Below are 23801 nucleotides of genomic sequence, written 5' to 3' on the forward strand. Positions count from 1 at the left end.
GCCGGGTATAATCAAGGACCTTTAATTCGACCGTGCCCCCTCGTGCCCTCCCCCCCCCCCTCTTTTCTCCACTCATTTTGCGACCTCTTTGCGAATATAAAATAAAAGGAAAGTCTCCAGACCAAATGAGCCAAATTTTAAATTGAGTACGCCGTGTGAATTCTTTAGAGAATTTAACAGAATTTTGAATGAAAAATATAAATATAAGTATAATAATACTCATTTTTACATACCTCCTTTGCATTTCACATGGCTTTCGTGTTAGTGGTCATTTTTTATATCTCTTATCTCTTATCCAATCGTTTTCATACTTTGCCATATTGCTCATTTTGGTCATCAATATAGGTTAATGTATCGTCTGCCATTACGTTGGAGATAAAATATCGTATACAACGCGTTTTAAAAACGGGGCCCGTAAATCTTCTTGACGTTTAAGAAGCGTTGTCACTTGTATTGTAACCTGTTCGCTATGACAAGGCGATATCATATTTTAATTGTTTAAACGCCTATAATTCACTCTATATTTTATAAAATTTGCTCTATAGGTTCTCGTTATCTCTAATATTTAAATATTTATAGTTTTAACTCTCATATGTATATATAAATTTCAAATTTGGCGTCTAGCTTCATGTAATGTAATACACGATATATATTGATTTTTGGCCAAATATGTCAGATCTGACATTTCACGACTAAAAGTATATCTCTTCACTGGGTTTTATCTGCGAGATAAGTATTCAATAATAAGTTATGTTGTATCTAATTGTTAATATGATTTACAATAAGCTTACATACATTTAGTTTTTTTACAATAAGCTTATTATTACTAGCCTCATAACATTCAAGCAAGCGGAAAATGAATACCGAATGCGCATCGAAACGTCAGTGACCAAGTATAAGTTTTCGAAATTTCTAAAAATTACAATAGTTTTCACCACTATGACTAAAGAATCTAAAGCGTTTCGTTTCACATTTTGCTAAATCTATTTAATATGTATGTTTATACAGTTTAATTTTTCATTATTTTTTTCATGACTTGAAAAAAAAAAAGAGTAAAATTAGTATTTCTGATTGTAAAAACATTCGAAAAATAATTTAAAATGGATAAAATGATCTATATATGTACATGTGGGTTTTAGTTTCATAGCCTGAAATAATGCATATATGAATAATTAGGTTGGCATACATTAGTAGAATTAATGATAAGGTTGGTAACATATAATCTGTCGTAACAGTGTAGATCGTTGGGGCACTCCGCTGAATAAACAATTTTTAAAGTCACTCACGAGCCTCACTTCACTGTACTGTTTATGTCTCCTGACAACCAGATTCTACATGCATATACATAAGTTAAATAATGTTTTCAATTCTATTTGACTAACATTTTTGAAAATGATGTGTGAAAAACTATTTTTAACAAGCTTTTGAACCGATTTCGCTCTTCCAAGCGCTTTGATATTTTATCAAGCTGTTATTAGAGTAAGCAAATAAATCTAGGGCAATTAAATCATTTTTAAAATATTTAAAATTTCATCAAGATTATCTGTCAGATCGACGTGATGACAGTTGGCTTTTCGGATGATGTTTTCGCCACCCCTAGTTGAACAGTTATAACAGTTACTTTTTCACACTATCTCGTATAAACTTAATGATAAATTGATACTTATGTATAAATGATTAGGTTATCATGTGAAATGTATGTACCTACATATATGTATACATATATATTACACTGTTCGATAAATGACGACTTTTTTTTGGTTCAGAGACGAGATATGACTTTTCTTATAGATCTATGCCCAGTTAACACGAATCTGGTAATTTAAAATGTTGACTGGCTCGAGATTCGAAGATATGTATATGTGTTTTTTAAATTGCGCGATTTTTCTATATCTTGGTGTTGTTCGGTTGATGTCTCAAAATCTGTCAATTTTCTGTTCAAAATGAATATTGGAATCTATAGTCGGGTTAACTTTTCAGCTTTCAAATCTCTCTAAGTAGTCGTCCAGTTCAAATCAAAAGTCAAAAGTATGTATGTATTTTCACTTGGGATTTTTTTCCACTGTTAATACTATTTTATATTGAGTTTTTTCTATTGAAACATGTTTATTGGGATAGTGTTCTGGCCACACTATTTTTTTGTTTTCGTTTAAAAGAGTTAATGTGCTGAATTTTAAATCGGTAAAATTGCAAGATAAAAGCTCGTACTAGTATTTACTCGTATTTACGCGAATCTGAATTGAATTCATAAGGATAATATATTAAATTGTCTTTATATGAGAATTAAATAAAATTCCACTTAATACCGAGCGAAGCCGGGTAATACAGCTAGTAGATACATATAAATAAATATAATAAATAAACTTCATATCCAAAATTTACAATTCAAATTTATTTTTGTTTTGTCATTCGTAAGTATCAAAGAAAAAAATTATAGGATTTTTAAATTAATTCATAACGTGAAAAATTTTGAGTTTTATATATTTATGTACTTACATATGAATCTACTTTTTAATAATAAGCAAATTTTCTTTGTGTATGTACAATACAACATTAGATACGCGTAGAAAGATTTAGATATGCATTTGATGAAACGAAAAGAAAGTAACAGTCAATATTTGACGCACTCGAAATGCGAAGGAGCGCTCTACATTATGAATAAATAAAAATATGAAAGCTACGAATATATGGACATGTGTGTGTGTGTATAAAATAAGTGTTTCGAAACAATTTATATTGAGCCTTAACGTGTCGCATTTTCTTTGCGAAATCCCGACGGGTTTTCCACTAAAGACGTCTCGAAAATGTGACAGCAGCTTTCCTCCTCTGACGATACATTCTTGTTCTATTGCACGTTCAGAGATAACGTAACTTTAACTAAACGAAACATTCAAAATTTGAACATCGAGTATTTAATTACATTGGCAGCTCGTGTTTGATCGATTGAAATTTTAGTGAAAACGGTGCGAACTCGGATCGTTTGTGTGTACTAGCAAAATAATTTCGATTTGCTCATATCAAACATTTAAACATTTCAAATCAGTATGGGGTAAACCACGATCCAATGAAATTCGTCATTAAACTGTGCTTTTGCTGTTTGAATTGTGCTTTTTATAGTTATAAATATTATATGAAATATTCATATTCATTTTATGCAAACAGTAAATTTAATATAAACCGAATTGGAAGCTTATTTCACCGAGAGATTGTGTACATATTTACATTTCCAAATGAATATATTTTCTATTATTACTAATATGTACATACATATATACCTATAAAGATGAATATTTACATGTCCATCATGCAAATCTGCAGTTTTAAATATATATTATAATACTATAAATTTGACCGTAAACTACAAGGTTTTCTAAAACAACTATGTAAATTTGTATGTGTGTAGATTTTGTAGTTTTTTTTTAGAGCTTTAACCATCTTCAACGTCACGTAAATATGTAATTTTTATACTTCAATTATATCCAAAGTAGACTTATTATATATTATGTTTTTGCTAAAGCATTTGATAAGTCAAATTTAATTTTAATAACTGTGATTTAAATCATCGAATTTAATCTTTAGCTGAAAATAACAAATTTACATCCATATGCATAAAATTTATTATGAACATTTATAATAATTGTATATATATTTTTGAGTTTTATGTTTCAACACTAAAATTAATATAAGATAATGTTAAAAACACTGACAAGAAAAATAGTATGTAAACTATTAAAGATTAATATGTAAACTATAAAGATAAGACCACTTAATTAGTAGCTATAGAGGATAGACTTTAAGTGTCTATTAAAATAACTGAAAAATATACTTGCATTTAATAAGGTTTTTCGATTATTTAAAGGAAGGACTGTAAATAAGTCTATCAGCTTTTTTTGGTAAAATGTTAAAATAAAATAAATATTAAACTTCCAAAAAGATAAATTCTATTGATAACTGGCTTACCCCGATAAAATAAACGAATTTTTGTTAATAATCCACAAGAATAGTCAAAAAATGATTTTTCTAAGTGGAATTTTACTTAATTCTTATATTATTTTATTATTTTATTAATTGAAAAATCAACAGACAGGATGTACAGAGATAGGTATAAAAAAAACAAAAAGTAAATAAATAATATATGTAACATCCGAGTCCAATAATAGATTTTTACAAAAATGAAAAAGATAAATATAAGGAAAACAAAATTAAAAAGTAAAGAATAAAGGCATGACAAAATATGTAGTACATTGCATAATTAAACTATAGTATTAAAATATTTGGAAAAGGTTATAAGATAGAATATAAGAAGAAATTGAAATTTACAAATATAAAAAACAAATGAAAAAGGTAAATACAAAATAAAAAAATGAAAAGGAAAAGAATGAAAGCTATAATATGATTAAATAGCACATTACATAACTAAACTAAAGTATAAAAATAATGGAAATATTGGAAAAATAGAATAGGAGAAAAAATGAATCAATCGGTCAAGATTCTCTTGATGTTAGACCTGAATTGATGTAGGGAAATACCAAACAGATCAACCTCATTCAGCTCTCCGTTAAACATACGATAAACGCGCTGCAGATAAAAATATTTTTGGGAATTAGTATTGAAAGGATCAAGTGAAAAGAGTGCAACGCGTCTAGAGTATCGAACTGGGATTCTGAAATTAACCTTATTCAGTAAATCAGAACAATCAAGAAAACCATTTATGAGCTTAAAGAAGAATATAGCATCAGAATGTCGTCGCCTGACAGAAAGATTGTTAAAAGAAAGGATTTTTAAAATGTCGGAAACAGTAGAATGGGTACGAGCTTTTATCTTGCAATTTTACCGATTTAAAATTCGGCACACTTTTGATTTGAACTGGACGACTACTTAGAGAGATTTGAAAGCTGAAAAGTACTACAAATGAAAGATAAAATACCCGAATATAGATTTCAATATTCATTTTGAACATAAAATGGACAGATTTTGAGATATCGACCGAACAACACCAAGATATAGAAAAATCGCGCGATTTATAAAACACATATACATACATACATATCTTCGAATCTCGAGCCAATCAACATTTTAAATTACCAGATTCGTGTTAACTGGGCATAGATCTATAAGAAAAGTCATATCTCGTCTCTGAACCAAAACAAACCGTCATTTGTCGAACAGTGTTATCTAGTGAATTTTAACAGTCAAAAATATATTCTTATTTTACACAATTTTCTCAAGCTATTTATGTTTGTATGTTAGTACATATATGTATGTGAATCCACTGGATCATTTTTATATTTCACAGCATTGACAAGAATTAGTTTTCATTCTCAATTTTTTTTTTATCTTAACCTAAACCTAAACCTTAATATTCAAGCGGAAAATTATTTTAAAAATCTGTAAATATTACGTATTTTTTAACGCTTATATTTCATAGGCGAGATGAAATCAACAAAAATTATTATCATATTTAAAAGTGGGTCACAATTTTTTTTGGTCAGTTCTATTAGAAAAAACCTACACATATGTATTGTACTGTAAAAATGGCTAAAAAACAATAAGAAGCTGTTAATTTTTAATTTTTAATGGATAAATTTAGGATTAGGAAATATTAGACTTATGTACATATAAAATAAAATTTGAGCCTATAAAGCGTCGACTAGAAACTTTGTCGATTTTATTTACAGGCATAATTAAAATTACGAATGCTGCCACTTGAAAAGTTAATTAGTCGCATTGAAAACCTCCATCTTCGGTGACATTCAAATCACATTGTACAAAATTGGAAACTTGTTTAGGAAGGAAGGTTTTCCAGCCCGTTTAAAGTGAGACGGCGCGTTAACTTTTGCTGTGTTTTGTCGGCGTCGACGCCGCACCTCGACGAAATAATAAGCCCGAAGGGTCGAAAACACCGAAAACTTTGACCGTTTTCAATGTGGATAAAGAGAGAGAGAGAAAAGGAGAGATGAGGAGTCTGTACCTATGTCTATGTCCCCGTATAATAGTTTCGTTGGGACCCTCGCGATAATACGCCACTGGCCGATAATAAATTATTAAAGGGGAGAGATGTTGCGCGTATTGTCACGGCGGTAACGCGAATTTAATGACCGGACAAAACTTCTGTGATTTATCACTTTTGTTTTTGGCCAAAAACTCCCCTCAGAATCCCAATCTCTCTCTCTCTTTCCACCTCTGACCAGATTGGTTTACGCCTACGCAATTATGAATAATTTAAACACGCATAAGCGTATCGAAACAGTGACCTTTCAGAGAAAGAAAGATCACGACCGTGACTTTGAAATTTCGTATTGGAGGTTAAGTACATCGTGGAGTGCTCTATTATTCATAAATCGAAGTAAAAGGGCATTGTTTAGTAAAAGAAGAAGGATCTGTTAAGCTTTTTGATGTGAAGTACATTAGGAGGTAAGCAATACAAATGTAAGACAAGAGCTTTGAATAAAACTCAATTTGTGGATTGCGATCACAGTGAGGGTCGTATAGATATCAAATATAATACATATATTTAGCTGAAAACAAATTGAATATAATACAAAATTCAATATGAAACCTTATTAAATCGATAGAGGAATATTAAGATTATAACTAAAATTATAATCTGAAAGTAAAACATATAAACGTATTGGCCATAGAACGAATATACAGCATCGGTCATTTCATTTTATATAATCATAGTTTTATCATTCATTATATAACCTATTAGTGAAGTAAAATATGTATATGAGAGATAGTAACAGCTTTTAATGCAAACTTTGTAAGATTTGTGAAAATTATAAATCTATAGGCGTTTAAGCAATTTAAATCTGACAAAACGATTAGGTGGGTGGAAAGTCAAACAAACTTGGCTACTGGCTATTGGCAATGGGTTGGCTGTCATAGTCTCCAAAATTTTTGGATTCTTAAACGTGTTAATTACGATTATATTTCAACATCTACTTAGCGGACCCAATTGAAATCTCTATCGGCGGCCAAACTTCGCAAAATCACAAAGTTTCAAAGCGATCGAAAGAGTGTAGGAAGTTTTTCAGACTAACTGACGAAGTGAAACTAATGAAAACCTTGTGTCAAGAAGAAGTTCCACTAAAGAAAACCTATTTATTTACTTTTTTTATTTAATCAGTATGTCATATTCCAGAACGCAGATTAAATATTTTTTAAATTACTTGGTTAACAAACCAAGATTTCTTGATTATCATAGAAACGTTACATTTATGTTATTGGTAGATATATTCTAAAACTACAGATTTATTTATGGAACGATGATGAATTTAAAATGAGATACGTAGAACATTAATTCACTATTTAACTTTGGTTCACTTTGTTCTGATGCTGTGCTGACCGTCACTTGCGGGGTCGATATTAATGACTACCACTCTCGGAGTCTCGATGGTAATGACTAACTTATGTGATCGACTCGTGATCTATATAAATGATTTTTATCTTTTGGGTTGGGCGAAGTCCGGCATTCCTGTCTTATCTGACTATCCCTTTACTGGAATTTTAATGGACTTGTTACTCACGTACATATATTTTACATACATATATACAAATATACCAGGAAGGCTTAACAGGTAAACCCCAAATGCGCCTTCCTGGTCCACATAACTAAATCTAAATAAAAATAAACAAAATCTGACATCTGTGGTCAGATATTACAAACATCGTATTAATACGATATATAATGATGAATAACTTTCATGTAACAATACGAATTTTTATATTCGATAAATAACCAGAGACATCTATGGTGAGCAATATGGCGAAACCTAAGATATAACAATAACTAAAGGTTCGCAACAAAAAATTGGGAAGGAAACGCCAATTTTACAGGAATCATTTGAAAATGAAAATCAGAAAAATTGGCAAATTCTGATAAGAAACGATCGACCTTGTCAAACCAAGGTCTGGCCAACAGCGAGACTTAGCGGGAATCGAACTCATAACATCAAGTACGAGATAATTCAACATTAACCACTAGATCACGCTACTGGTTATGAAATGAATGTGAGAAAGTGAATTTGATCATTGTGGGAACTACATTGATAAGCGAGGTACATAACAATACATATAATATTCACGATGATTTGTATGATGGATTGTTCGTTTTCAAACCACCAAAATAATGATAAGAAACAGACTGAATAAAGTGATGTTCGCATTTTATCAAACATTGAACCACTCTTTTTGAAGTTTGAAGTGCAATTATTTCATTAAAACTATTTAATGTGTTTTGTCACACGATTTATAAATTTAACAGGAATCCCGACGATTTATAAATTTAACAGGAAGAATTCGATGATTACGTATTAAAAAAAGATAGTGTTGGAATAGAAAGGACCAAATTAAGAAAACAACCGGTAAATATCGCATTTATAACAACGGAATACAAAGTTATTTTAGTAAATATAATATACATGAATTAATGAATCTCACTACACTGGAGACGAGAATTAGAAGAGGCGACTTAACCGAAGTCTTTAAAATACTAAATAATAATTATAAATGTCATATGTCCAATCTTTTTACATTCAACGAAAACACTCACCTCAGAGGTCACTCGCTTAGACTCCAAAAAGATAATTAATTGATCAGAGTTTCCTTCTTTTCAAACAGAGTGGTTTCAGTTTAGAATAGTCTTCCAAATTAAATTGTAATTTCTGATAACCTTAATATTTTTCAGACTAAGCTTAATGCATTTCGTAAATTGAGGGATTTCTCTAATTCTTCTTTCCCAATTTCTTATTTCTGTTTCCTGTTTACTTTTTTTCTCTCTTTTTTTATTTTAATATTGTTATTTTGAATGTATTTTACTATTTTTCTCATTTAATTTACATATACATATGTATAAATCAAACTTCTTGGTTTTATCGGCTTTGCCGACCCCCAAGTATATTAAATAATTAAAATATATGTAGGTACATTATTGTCTATGAATACAGAAGAAGTTGAGATTTGGATTGTCTTTTCAATTCTGTGGGGTATACAATATTAATGGGATATACAATATATTAATTTATTCTGTGGGATATACAAGTGGGATATACAAGGATTAATTTGTCGTTTATGGGTTAATATTTATGCGATTCATCATCGTCATCTATGATGAAGAGGACAAACATTTAGAAAGATATCAAGTTGAAGGTGTTCTTTGTTCGACTTTTCGTAACCGAATACGATGCAGTTCAAAGTCTGGAGCTTAAGTAGATTACGTCGTAAACAATTTGTCCACGTAACGAAATAAGCTCTGTATAATTATAATAATTTAATACGTGCCAATTACAATTAGGCGATAAGCGGTCCCGACGAGGGCCGCTTCGCGATTAATAACATTTTTCCATAATCCCCTAGGAAATTTTCTCTTAATTTTATTATAAAACCCGTGCTTTCCCGAATAAAACGTGAAAATTTCAGGCGTCCGCGTAAAATTTACGCACACATAAAGTGTTCGAGCGTTTTCACTTCGGAAAATTCGGCCGGTTCGCAATTAATTCGCACGGTATGGATATGTTTAATTTTCGCAAATGCGATTCCATGCTGCTTATTATGAGTAATAATTTCGAGTAATTTTACCGTGTGATCACAAAATTTTATATTCGATGTCAGATAATTTTATTACCTAGTCTTTTATTTTATACATATGTATATAGTCTTTGATAGGGAGTGACATAATATATACATATGCATGTATGTACATACATATATAGGTATGTAATATTTTTATAAACATATGTTTATATTGAATTGTTGAATAAGTTGACGCAATTTCTATGCTCTAAAACAAATAAATATTCCTGTTGTAACTTTAAAAATAATGTTTTATACCTATTTTAAATTCAAAAGTATAAAAACATGATTTAAATATTTAGATTTTCTTTTTTATTTTAAATAATTTCATAACAGCGTTTTCGGGATAAAAGTATCAATTTTGTTCCTTTTATTCATATTTTAATTAGAGCACATATAAAGCTAAATTTTCAAAATCATTCTGTAAGCTTTTTGGCAATATTTTATTCAAAATAAAATACAATCTTTAACTTAATTTCAAAATTACTTTTCGAAACCATACATTGAAATGAATGAAGAAAATTATAATCAATTAATTATACATATATCATAGAGACAGAGTGGGTAGCATTTTATAATATAAGCAAATTTGAGATGCTTATAAACTTAAATTTTCGAGACACAAATGAGGCTTATAGGACACTTACCCCCTGGAAACATACCCCCAGTCAAAAACCCTCTGGACACTAACCCCCCATGCAAACAACCCCCCCCCCCGTCAAGGTTAAAAATATTTTATAAAAATTGACAGTATCTTTAATAAAAAGTCAGTATCAATGCTAATTTATTTCAGCCAGAAAAATACAGATTCAGAAATACAGATATTAATAATACATATATCAGATTCTTTATAAATAATCAATAATCAATAATAAAAAATCAGTAATCAATAATAATAATTTAAAATATACAAAATTTCAAAATCAATTGTATTTTAATCTCTTTTTCTTTTCCTTTTTTCGATTTTACAAATTCCTTCGTGGATTGTCTAAAAATATTTAAAATATAATAATAATAATATAACAATAATATACTTCTATTAAAATTTACTTTCAATACCACATAACGCAAACGCTAACTGGTGACTAAAAGTCTTTTAAATTGATATTTATTCTATTAACAACAATAAATTGAAATTAAATATTGTATATAAATTGAAATTTAATATGCTCTACCACACTCAATTTATTATTATTTATTACTTTACTTTATTATTAATTATTAATTATTTATTACTATTTTTAAACAATTTTTATCCATGGCGGGGGTTATTTGCACGGTGGGTTAATTTTCAGGGGGTTTTTACCTGGGGATATATTTTATGTCCGGATACCATAAAGAACATTATGTATACAATAATACTACATTCAATAGAAATGCTCAACATCAATAGAAATTTCCGACCGGAAAGCAAAGAATAATTTATTATTTTTTAATAGGTTGTTTCATAGACATAGAAATAGCAAAAGGTGGCAACCGGAAACGCTACATTGTGTGACGTTTTTCCGGGTGAGAAGCTCAAGAAGCGTGAGGGTATTTTTCATTCATGCCCGGTAATCGCATTGACACAGTGACAAAAGTTTGACGCGGCGGGCGCCGCAACAAGTTCGAGGGGAGAGATGGGGTTGCTCGGGCACGAAGGGGCGTGGGGGTTGCAAAGTGGGTGGTGGGTGGGTGTGGGTGGGTCGGTCCCGGCCCGCGAGAGCAACAGGTACCCCCCCTGCTTACGACGACGCATACCGTTCGCTACCCCCGCAAAATACCCCCGACAAACTCGGATATATATTTACGTCAATTTAACCCATTCGCACTCGCGACGTGCTCGAATAAAAATTCTGATACATACACACATATTATTGAATCGGAATGTATTGAATTCTGAATCTTGACTAAAATATTTTGTGATAAAAATTCTAACTTAAAAAAATCCAATCATATGTATAAAATAATTAAGTGAAGTAGTAGAAAAATTGTTTATTTACATGGTATTGGTACGAGGTATATGCTTTACTTTTCTTGTGAAGGGTGGAAAAAATGTTAGACGAAAAAGCGAAAAAAGAAAGCTGCCACTTTTGGTTGATGGATCTATACCTTATTTATAGAGACACGTATTTTGAGCATTTTGCTATTAATGCTAAAATTTGGAATAGATGCTGATAGATGCTAAATTTGTAAAATATGCGAATACATGCTAAAATAACAAACAAAAGCGAAATTTGCATACAATTTATAAAATTAATAGACAATTTGGAAGGGTCTTAATATCCCTTTGCCCATTTATTATGTGAAGAAATTGAGGGGATAAAACAGAGCTTGCAGTTTACCATAGACGGTGTTTTTCCTGTTGAAACCAAGCAACTGAAGAAAAGAAGACAGTTGGAGCTGTGTATCCACAATTAAAGCATAATAGGAAAAAGAGCTCAAAAACCTATTTACAGTTCTTATAAATGCTCATAATACATCTAATATATAATATTAATTAAAGATTCTCTAAAGGCGACAATCTAAAGCAGATCGTGTTTAGGTAATTTGTGTTTATACCTGAAGGGTATAGACATTTTGTTGTAATCAAAAAAAAATTATCAAATTTAAAAAATTGAAAGTGGGATTTTTTCCTCTTAGAAATGTCAAAAATGTTGTTACTAAACGATATTTTCCACAACGCTGAACATATCAAGCTGAAAATTTATATGTCTACTCTTTTAGTACAAACTTGATAAGGTTTGGTCAGACATCGTAAACCGAAAGTAGTATTTTTATTTAAAACAATATGTATTTCATTATGTTATATTATTTTCAGCTTTTAAATTATTTTTATTTTATTGATAATAATATTTATGATAATGTTGATAAAAAAAATTGCAACAAAATCGGTCCATCGGAAGTAGAACTTTTGTCTTGTGTAAATTTCCCTACTTTTGCGCTCAATTTGTATCAAAAATGCTCTCATAGAGAGTATGTGTAAAAGTATATATGTATGTACATATATCGAATTTTGTTTATTATACTTTTTATATTCCTCAAATACATACATAGATAATGTCGTGGGTTGGTCACATCTAAATTTTTTTAATACTAAAATATTTAAATAAGTATACAAAAGCCTAGACTTGGTACAAATATTTCCAGCAATGGAAAAATATCTTTCAATTTCAGACGATGTTGATTTTATAGAGATCAAAACAATTTTTAAAATTACATTTTTTTCCTCCTGTTAGCACGTATACATTTTAGTTTATTTTTTTAAGTCGAGGCATTTTTATTTACGTTATTTGTGTTTGTTAACTCCTTATTTTATTCTTTATTCATCGCCGAACACACAAATCTTCATCAGAATCTAGACATAGATAAAGTAAAAAGTTTCTTCCATTGAGGAATCGTCAATACAAGAGGATACATTCAATTTTATTATAAAATTTAAAGAACTTTCTGATTGAAATATTATTCCTGAGTTTCGAGGTAAGAATTCCCAGGACAACGGACATCAAAAATGTTGTGAATTTACGTACAAAGGTATTGTGAATTGAAGAATTAATATATTATACATATGTTAGTTACAAGACCCTAATATGTAAAAAGTTAATAAAAAGGCATCAAATCATTCTATTTTATAATTAAGGCTTGAAAAATAAGATTACAAAGCTCCAGTTCTATATTTTATATAATATTTACATAAATGGATTATAGTTTTTAAAGAATCGTTTATGAAGATGTTCTATATGATTTATTATGACTTTAATGGTAAAAGTTTTCCAGAACTGAATGGCTATTCAAAGAGCATTTTAATGAATTAATCGGGTTGAATTCAAATTAATTTGTAAAGTTTTTTAAAAATACATAATACCACCTCTTAAAATAATACACAGCGTATTTAATATTTATTATTTAAGGAAAAAACAATATGAATTTGGCTTTAAAATATTTTTTCATACCAAATTTAAATTAGTCAGTGAACTAAATTTTTCCGCTTGACTCGAAAATAAACTAAGGCCATTTTAGGAGAATGAAACGTTGAAAAATCTTTAGGGGCTTTGGTGTGGCTTAGTTGTGTGTTTGTGTTCCGTTTCGAATGCCTTTTGGCGGGACGTTAAAGGGCTTAAAGGGCCTGAGTGCGGGCTCGTGAAGAAGACTTTTCTGAAAACGTTTCATTTCCGCCTCTCGTTCGCGCCAGGCTTGGGGGTGGTTTTTCATTGTTGGCATAATGACCCTTCAGACAACATCCCTTCTGAATGGTTTCCAGACGGGGGGAAACTGAGGCCCGTTTCAGCCCAGATTCGCAGCGGTTAAACGCGACGATTATTATTTAACATTCAATCGACACGCCAATTAAACCGTACACCAGGGTAAACCCATTGCATAGCTATAATAATAGTTTTTTTTAATTTTATATACCTACACTGAGGCAATTTTTTGACACGTCATATGTTTGAACTCTATAATTGAACCATTATTTTTATTTTTATTTTATTTTATTTTACATACATATTTTCACATACATATATACAAATATACCAGGAAGGCTTAACAGGTAAACCCCAAATGCGCCTTCCTGGTCCACATAATTATTACATAGATACATGTAAATCTAAATATCTGACATCTATGGTCAGTATACATATATTACAAACATCGTATTAATACGATAAATAACGATGAATAACTTTCATGTAACAATACGAATTTTATATTCGATAAACAACCACAGAGACATCTATGGTGAGCAATATGGCGAAACCTAAGATATAACAATAACTAAAGGTTCGCAACAGAAAATTGGGAAGGAAACGCCAATTTTACAGGAATCGTTTCAATGAAAATCAGAAAAATTCGACCTAGACAAATCAAGGTCTGGCCAACAACGAAACTTAGCCGGGAATCGAGCTCGTAACATCAAGTACGAAAAATAATTCAACATTCATCACTAGACCACGCTGCTGGTTAATTATATTTGAAACTAGCCAATTACATTGAAAGAAGTCCAAATTTCAATTCCAAAATCACTATTTATGTTTGATTTAATTCACAAGTTGTTATATAATAATAAGAATAAACAGGTCACCAATATTTTTTAATAATTATATATAATGTTTTAATTTTAAAACATTATATATAATGTTTTGCGAAATATTTCTTGAAATGAAGAAAAGTGGAATTATGCCACTTTAAAATATGATGGTTTAATTGTTAATGCATTCTATAATAAATTAAATAATAATAATTTCAAATCAAAATGAATCTATAAGAGGTGCTATGGGTATTATCCATTTGAAGTATTTCCTTTGTGTTTAAATTATTATTAAAAATACACCCAAAGAGGCTTAAATATATGTGTCTAAAATTAAGCACATACATTCATACATTTAATCATTGATAATTCAATCAGTGATAGTGTAATAAAGGTGTGCTGATAAATTTTTAGCAGTAGTTTTAAATATTTCTACTTAATATACTGGATATTTAAAATCATGACCTAATAAGACCTTTTTTTAATAAAAAGTTTTATTAGGTTTGGTTAACGAAACGATGAATTTACAAAGTCTGGTTTTTGTATCGATATTATTCCAAAATCACACGGAACGAAAAGATTTTTTTTAGACAAATAATTTTCAGAAACAAAATCAAAAGATTTGTCTCTCGTAGGGTGTATTAATCGTGGCAAATCTAGCTATAAAGAATGTCGTAGTCAGAAATCCTACGACAAACTCGTAAGTGAACTAATTTTTCTATGACTGCCCACCCTAAAGGCACGAATAGATAAAGCTGATATCGACAAATTCTACTGTCAAGTCACCTGAACCGATTCAGTTAAAGTGGATATTCAAATATGGGAAAAATGTTTCACGTATGTATCCATATCCGTCGTTTCTGCAAATATGCATAGGTAGAAATGCAGAGGAAAACCGACCGATTATTGTTTGTTTGTGCTCTAATTGGAATATATGTACATATGTAGTAGTTTCCTTTCGGAATTTTATAAATTTGAACTCACCTGTTGTTTGGTAATATAGATCGGCTTGTTGACTATAACCCACGTGACAGTTTCATGGCAGGCAGGTGCTGTCGTTGATCCATCATAAGTCATATAATAATCGGTATCCGGCAACAGACCCCGTATCGACAGCCGATTTACAGGAATCTCGTTACCTGGGAACAAAAACAGTATAAAGCACACACGTCTATAGTACATACATACATACATATATTGTAAAAGAGAAAACGTCATCGAGATAAAAGTCGAACGTTTCATTTGTGTTGAAATTCGATTACTTTGTATACTTTGCGCGATGACATGGCAATATGTCTTCATAGCAACGGAGGCCGTTCAAAAATGAATAAGGGGATTTCTCGGGGGTCTTATTCATAAGCTTTTGCGGATTGCCACCCTCCAATTTTCATCCCCTATAAAGGAGATTGCAGCCGTCGTATACGTCGTCGTGGCGCGGCAGAGGAAACCTTTCAAATTGAATACGACGAGAGGCACCATTTATCGACGAAAATATTACATTTTTGTCGATGGGAACGACACACAAATCACAAAGGAAACACGCATCTGTCTGTGCGGATCATCTCCCTTGTACGGCTCGTGTGCGTGTAATAACATTAAATCGGGTAAATCAATATTGTCAGAGTTTGACATTGTCTGTCGGATTTGTCGATAATCCAATGTAGATTTTGCATAGTGGCAAAATTTGATGAATCTATAATGTTCGTGCATGTGTACACACCTTGAACGTACAACTTTAATGTTGTATTACAAATGTAACGATCTGTATAATGGAAGTTTTGAAAATGTATGCAATTTTGATTAAATATTATACAGTATACTTTTGAGAATCAGAGTGAGGGTCAAATGTGTATAAAACTAGTAGTTTTTAATTAAATTTTTAAAGTTAAACTTCTATAGTACGCCACGACACGTAGCACCTAGACGAATGTGCAAAATGATCTACCTCTTCATTGTTTTATTAAATAAGTATAAAATATATTTGATTATTTGTTCTTTTTCTAAATATAAAAAAACCCTTATATAGCTGTTCATATTATTTTTAATTAATTTAAGGAAAAATTACATTTAAACGTATGTATGTACGTTTTTGTTAAACGCACGAAATTCGATACCCGGCCTTTGTTCGTGCATTGTTTTACACCGGTAAATACGTGAAATCGGTAACCCATTCATCATTACAAAAAGCCGAACGAGATATAAACAATAACGGTAAAAATATATATATTACGGGAATAAACAAAATCAGAAATGTTGTACAATAAAACGGAGACATGATGCATGACTCTTCGCTCCCGCCGTTCGATAATTGAAAATAATTCATAATTAATTCAGGCCCCGTAAATTGGCAGAGGAGAAGTAGGGCAAGGGAGGGTTGGAGGGGGTGGATCTGCAATTTTTGATTTATGCGGTGAAATTTTAATTATGGCCAAATATTTCATTATAACGATTCCGTGTTGTACAACAATGGCGGCGAACAATGGACGGACCAGTGTTATTGCCGTTCGTTCAACAATCCTCTATTTTGTAACGCAATCATGTTGTTTGCTTTACGGTTATTGAAAATTTGCTTTAATTGATTCAAAAATCTGCATATAGAATGGCGTTTTAGTGTGGTTTTTTTTGTGTGTAAAAATTATTTAAATTTATCGCCGAATTTCACTAACAAAGTTTATCGAATGCTTGTGTCATAAATATTTATAGTGTTCATTGAAAAATCAATTTATTTTAAAATGAATATTCAAACGGTACGATTCTCTTGAAAATAATGTATATAATTGGTACTATAATATATTAAGTGAAATAATTTTATATATGTACATACTGTACTTACCACCGTAGCGTATTTTTTCCAGTTGATCAGTCAATATTCTTAATTCAGGATTAGATAAGTCTCCTAGCTGAAAATAAAATAAAAATATACTTTAGAAGCTTATAATTGTTTAAAATAAAATCTAAGCATTTTTACATATTTAAAAATTTCATATCTAAAAATTTTCATTGTTCAAATACATATAGAATATAAGGCGGAATGTAACGATGTTATTTCGAGCGAATTGCAATAGCAGCAAAATTGCAGCATATAGAAATTCCACATATGGTACGATGCATCACAATAGCTTTTGCAATCTGCAATTTAGATATTGAACTCCAGCAAAATACATAACTTTCATTGAACGCAAGTCAGATTCAGTCAGTATTGTAACCAAAGAAATAAAAAATTGTACGTTATTTGATAATTTCTTTATATTTGTATAATAAAACAATTATAAGAATATTCAATGATTTATAAATAGAAAAAGTAGTATTTGATTCAACTATTCATCAAACATTGTTAAGCGTTTATATTGTGAATTGGAAGCTGCTGAAAGATTTATTTTAAACTTTCATCTACTTGGGCAGCAGTATGGCTCAATGGTAGCGTGTATGTTTAGCATCAAGTGATCAGTGGGTTCGATCCGCTATACTTCTGGTTAGATTTGGAGATATTTGTTACTCTAAATCGATCGTTTCTTATCAGAGTTTTCCAATTTTATCTGATCATTGTTAAAACGGTTGATCAAAATTGGCAAAAAATCATCTTTCCTGTTGTCACAAATCTTCTGTATTTATTGTATGTTCACTTGTAAAAATTATGTACAAAATCAAAATTCATAGATGTCTCAATGGATTAATTATTTAAGTAATTAATTAATTAATTGTTGTTCGTGTTCTTCAGCTTCTAGTAATACAGTGATTTATGTAATAATAAAATGCTGTATTGTTTGTAATTAATTGTCCAGAAAGGCGCATTGGGCTCTTCCTGTCAAGCCTTCTTGGTATATATCTATGTAAAATAAAAATAAACTAAGCAAAACCTTATCCAAAAATTAGCTTTATAATGCGTCGAAATACTCAAACTGTTTAAGAATTCAAAAATAGAATGAGCTAATTATTTATTTTTTTAGATTCTTGTTTTCTAGATACTTCACTGAATCAGAAATAGCATAAGCTTACGTAAAACTGGTTGACGTACGATTTTGCAGAGGTGTGAATCGTTTTCACAGGGCTGCCCCAAATATTTACCGGTCCCTTTTACCACAGGACACTTGTTTGCCAACCTGGTCTAATTTGATTGACAGGCACGGGGGTTCAAATTGAATTCACTTGCCAGCCTTCGAGGCACAGATTGCGCCCGTCCGATGCGGCCCTGATCGAATTAGTCCTTCAGAAAAAAAAAATAAAACGCCATCTCCACACCTGTTCTCTGATACGAGGCTGCTCTCGCAGTAGCCCTAATCTAATATTGTTAACGTCACCAAAATGTTTTCACAACGGGAAGGTTTTCGCACTGTAAGTAAATTAGAGCCCCGAGATTCCGAGCCGAGTTCGAAGTCTAAGCCTCGCACAGAGTAGGGGGTTTCTCATTAAAAATGTAGTGGGCAAAAGTTGTGAGCGCTTTCCTTTTTACGGGCTCAATTTAGGGCTTTTTGGTGCAAGGACATTACTATGGGGTAATCCCCGGGAGTGGTCGGGATTGTTAGTCCCGGACTGCACCTGGGATACGCCATTCATAAGCTTATAAGGCGGAAATATGGGATATATGTTTGTATACACACTTGGGGGTGTATTACGATTGTCGTGAATTGTGCTTGCGAATAATATGCAGACGTTCTCGTATCGCCATCGATTGGATGCTTGAGATATACATGTATAAATGTGGTGCAGTTTGAACTATGTTATTTATCTCTATGTTATTTATTTCTAACTGTTTATTATACGGTTTGAAATTTGAGCAGATTCATCTCTAAGTCAATTGAAATTACTCTATTGTAATAATTGTTACAATTTATTTGATAAATCTATTTCAATTGGTACCATCGAAAAATTGCTTGCATAATATATATGTATATGTACACAAAGATTTAAGTATTAAAGTAGTGCGTATATGTCATATATGGGTACTTCATTGACCTGTTAAATTATATGAGCCAAAATTTGTGTATTATTTACATGTGTATTATACTTATTAGTAAACGTTGTTTTTTAATTTACTGATGACTTAATCTTTACCACTGCGATTGTCAAATATATAGTAAAAAAATATTGATTATTTGACATTAATTATTCAAATTTGACGTCAAATCTATATAAAGTAATTATAAAAATTAAATAAAGGGATTGATACAGTAGCTTTTTTATCATTTAAAATTAAAGCCAATAAAACTTGCAATATGTCAATGGATTTCAATTCCAATGCAAATTATATAAAAAAATTTGAATATCCCTCCATTTTTCCAGTACAGTCCTCGATTGTATTTTTTGATTTTTGATTTTTAAATGCTTTTTATTATTACGAAATTATGTTCACAATACATCTTATATCTATTTTAATAGCTACTGATCTACTGATCATTTTCTATTTTACAATTTAATTTAATTTGGTTAGTAATCATAGTATTATATTATTCTAATGTTAATCTACAGCATAATAGGAAAAAGAGCTCAAAAACCTATTTACAATCCTTATTGTATTTTTACTTTTTGCCAATCACGTGATAGTTTCCAACTTTCCATGGTCTGTATGTCTAATATATATTTTTTTATTTTTTTTATTTTTTCTTTATTTTTTTATACAATTAATTACAAACAATCCAGCATTTTATTATTACATAAATAACTGTATTTCCAGAAGCCGAAGAACACGAAATAGCAATTAATTAATTAATTATAGAATTAATCCATTGAGACATCTTTGGATTTAGATTTTGTATATAATTTTTACAAATTATACACACAATAAATACAGAAGATTAGCGACAGCAGGAAAGATGATTTTTTGCCAATTTTGAGGAACCGTTTCAACAATGATCACAAAAAACTGGCAAACTCTGTTAAGAAACGATCAATTTGGAGACACAAATACCCCCAAATCTAACCAGCAGTATAGTGGATCGACCCCACTGATCACTTGGAGCTAAGCATACACGTTAATATGTATGTTTTCACACTGCTGGCTAATATGTATGTATGTTTTTAAATATATAAAGTCCTAAAGTGGCACCTCTTCCTATGTATGTATATGCAGGTCTTCTCTTTTAATTTTTCTATGGATTTTTAAAAATACTTTATTGACTGGAAATATTTGCGCAAACAATTGCAAGAATGTATGTATATCAGTCAATTCCACGACATTTCTGCGATACATGCTAATTGGACGAAAAATACAGATAATCCGAGCATTAATCTCATTAACGCGTGCCTAATCACAACGGGATTGTTTGTTTGCGAGTCGTGACAGAATCCCGGCCGTATCAGATGGCTTATTGTTATCCTACATTGTCGGTGATTAAGCAACGTCGAAATCCTCAAGAACGGCAGCCGTGGCTGTTTGCTCGAACGCGACTGTTGATTTTTCCCCGCTCAAGTTGGCTTAATAATTAATAAACATGTAGAGAGAGGCGCGCGTAATTCGGCAAGACAAACAAGAGACGACCGAGCAGCAACTGGTGCATGGGGCCGGGAAGGGTTGGGTGGGGTTGTGTGTTACAAACATCGCATAAATAGGGTGTTAAAACCTTAAAGCAAGCTCTGAAACGACCCACGGTTTTAGTGCCGAAAGTGTGTGTTGCAGAGGAGCCATTATTAGCCGCGCGTAAGCCGTTTAATACTACCGGGGACATATGGGGCCCGAGCCCCCACACACTTGTGCCCAAATCACGCGACACTGTGTTATTATCGCTGCATAAGCACTGGACCGAGGCGAAAAATGCTAATTTTTGATTTACGTGGAAAACTTGATCGGTATTATAGGAACACTAGTGTTGTGCCTGATGAAATATCATCGCATGGGTTATGGCTAGAGACGCGTATTTTGGGCATTTATTTTTGTCAATTTTAGAATTTTCATTTTGCATTTTAGCGTTTTAGAGCATTAATTAATATTGTTGCGTAGGGGTGGGTGGAGGTTCCAAGTAAAAGGCCAACAGTCGTTTCACAGCATTTATTGATGATTAAGGAGATACACGCACTGGCAGTGCTCAGTCCAGAATGACCTGATATCGCCTACGTACCGCCTTATAAAGGGTAGATCTCTCAGGACGTCTAATCTGTTTACCTATTGTATAGTCACGTATTCGGATATGTATTCCCACGACATTAGGTCTTCCCGTACTGATTCTGAGAAAAGACTAATAACGGTCATTGTTTAGCTTAAATGCACTTAGAGTCCAGATATAATCCTGGAAGTAAGTGCAAGAACTTAGTTAATCCATTATCAGATAACCCTTGAACGGTCACATAGTCTCTGGGATTCTATTCGCTTAATCCGCAGCGTACGTAACAATATTATATACAAAACTACAAGGAGGCTAGTATTTAAAAAAGTTTTTTTTACCAGGGTTTTTATTTTAAATTTTTAGTTTACTATGTAGTTATATAACCAGAGTACAACTTTTATAACAAATAACTAAAAATAAAACTATCACTGTTTGATCTGTGTACATATATTAAGCCTGTATTGGTTAGAAAGTTTGTTTTGATTTGAGGTTATGGGTTAAACGTCATTCTGTCAGACTCACCGAACAGTGTTGCCACCCTGCATAAAGGCCGGTGTGGCAACACCCAAAACCGTTGGCTCAGCAAGCCTCCACAAAACTATAAATATTTATATATTAGAGATAACGTGAACCTATAAAGCAAATTTTATAAAATATAGAGTGAAAAAAGAAAAAGTTATAGGCGTTTAAATAATTAAAATTTGACAGCGAGATGGCAGGGCGAAAAGTAATGAAACTACCGATGTGAATGATGAATGTGACAGATAAACGTCACCGTGTAATACGATGCAGTATTTTCAAACGTGTCTAATACGATATTTTTTCACCATCGTAATTGCGGATGATACCTTAACTTATATTGATGACCAAAATGAGCAATATGGCAAAGTATGAAAACGATCGGATAAGAGATAAGGGATATAAAAAATGACCGCTTACACGAAAACCATGTGAAACGTATAAGAGGTTAGTAAAATGTTCAATTTTAGCATCTATTTTTGTGAAGATTTTAATTTTAAATAATAAAAAATTTCGATGAATTTTAATAAAATTTATATACATACATATACACAATTTAAAGACAACTAAACAATAAAAAATAATAGAAAAATTCAAAAATGTTTTGGAATTAAAATTAAAATGAAAAAAACATGAATATAAAAATACAAAGACAAAAAATATGAATATAAAAATATAATACCAATTAAAATTTATTAAAACTCAACATGGAGCATATTTCTACAGATTCTTTTTTACCGATTCGTGCGACGATCGGTAACTATTATATTGTATTTACTAAAATACCTTTCAGTATCCACACCATTGACCGGACATCAAATAGATGTTATAACTGCACAACTCTTCATATTTCATTTTTGTTGCCATCAAAAATAGCAATATATCCGACGTGGATTCAATTTTTATATTCTCTATTAATTGTCTAAAAAAGTGCTGATATCCTTCCAAACATTGAGCCTCTGTTAATACATTAAACAATGGTAGGTTTCTAAAAAACAAAACTATTTCTTTAACATTAATATTAGATTTTGTACCTGCTCCCCCCCTGCCACAGATGGATTGAATAGTTTACTCAAGATTTGTCTCATTTAGTCTTGAGTGCGAGTCTAGTTTTAAGACGCTTTTTTGAGCAGCCTTTCGGATACACACCTCTAACTGTCTTTTTTTGTTTACAGTAGTAGACAAAAGCAGTTGCTTGGTTTCGACAGGAAAAACACCGTCTATGGTAAACTGCAAGCTCTGTTTTATCCCCTCAATTTCTTCGCATAATAAATGGGCAAAGGGATAAGAAGACCCTTCTAAATTGTCGCATATTTTACGAATTTGGAATCTATTAGCATCTATTCCAAATTTTAGCATCAATTTTAGTCTCTAGTTATGGCACATTAAGCTATTAAATAAAAATAAATAAACAGGCTAATTTTGGGAAATTCAAAATTCTCATTTTTCGCTCCGGGCTAATAAGCACTCTGCGATGTGTGCTCGTAAAGCTACTGAATTTTTAAAATATGTTTATGCTGCCGTTTATTACTAACTGTCGGCTATGGTGTGTAGTGCTCGTTAATTGTGTAGGGGATTTTTATTATTAGGGGTAGGTCCTCAGATGTTTGAGAAGGCTGTGGTGTTGGGTAGGGTAGTTTGACAAAATGAATCGAATATCATAGTCT

At 31.3% G+C, this 23801-nt stretch overlaps 1 protein-coding gene across 1 annotated transcript in view; it reads right to left on the reverse strand.

Annotated features, from left to right (window-relative positions):
- Positions 1-23801, reverse strand: part of CARPB (Carbonic anhydrase-related protein B) — a 193954-nt gene that overhangs the window by 34709 nt on the left and 135444 nt on the right. The window contains exons 6-7 of the mRNA XM_077431100.1: positions 17412-17478; positions 15563-15717 (exon numbers count right to left, since the gene is read on the reverse strand). Coding sequence (XP_077287226.1) covers positions 15563-15717; positions 17412-17478 — 222 coding nt within the window. The remainder of the gene's footprint in view (positions 1-15562; positions 15718-17411; positions 17479-23801) is intronic.

Source organism: Arctopsyche grandis, chromosome 5 (genome assembly GCF_051622035.1).
Source record: "Arctopsyche grandis isolate Sample6627 chromosome 5, ASM5162203v2, whole genome shotgun sequence".
Lineage (NCBI taxonomy): Eukaryota > Metazoa > Arthropoda > Insecta > Trichoptera > Hydropsychidae > Arctopsyche > Arctopsyche grandis.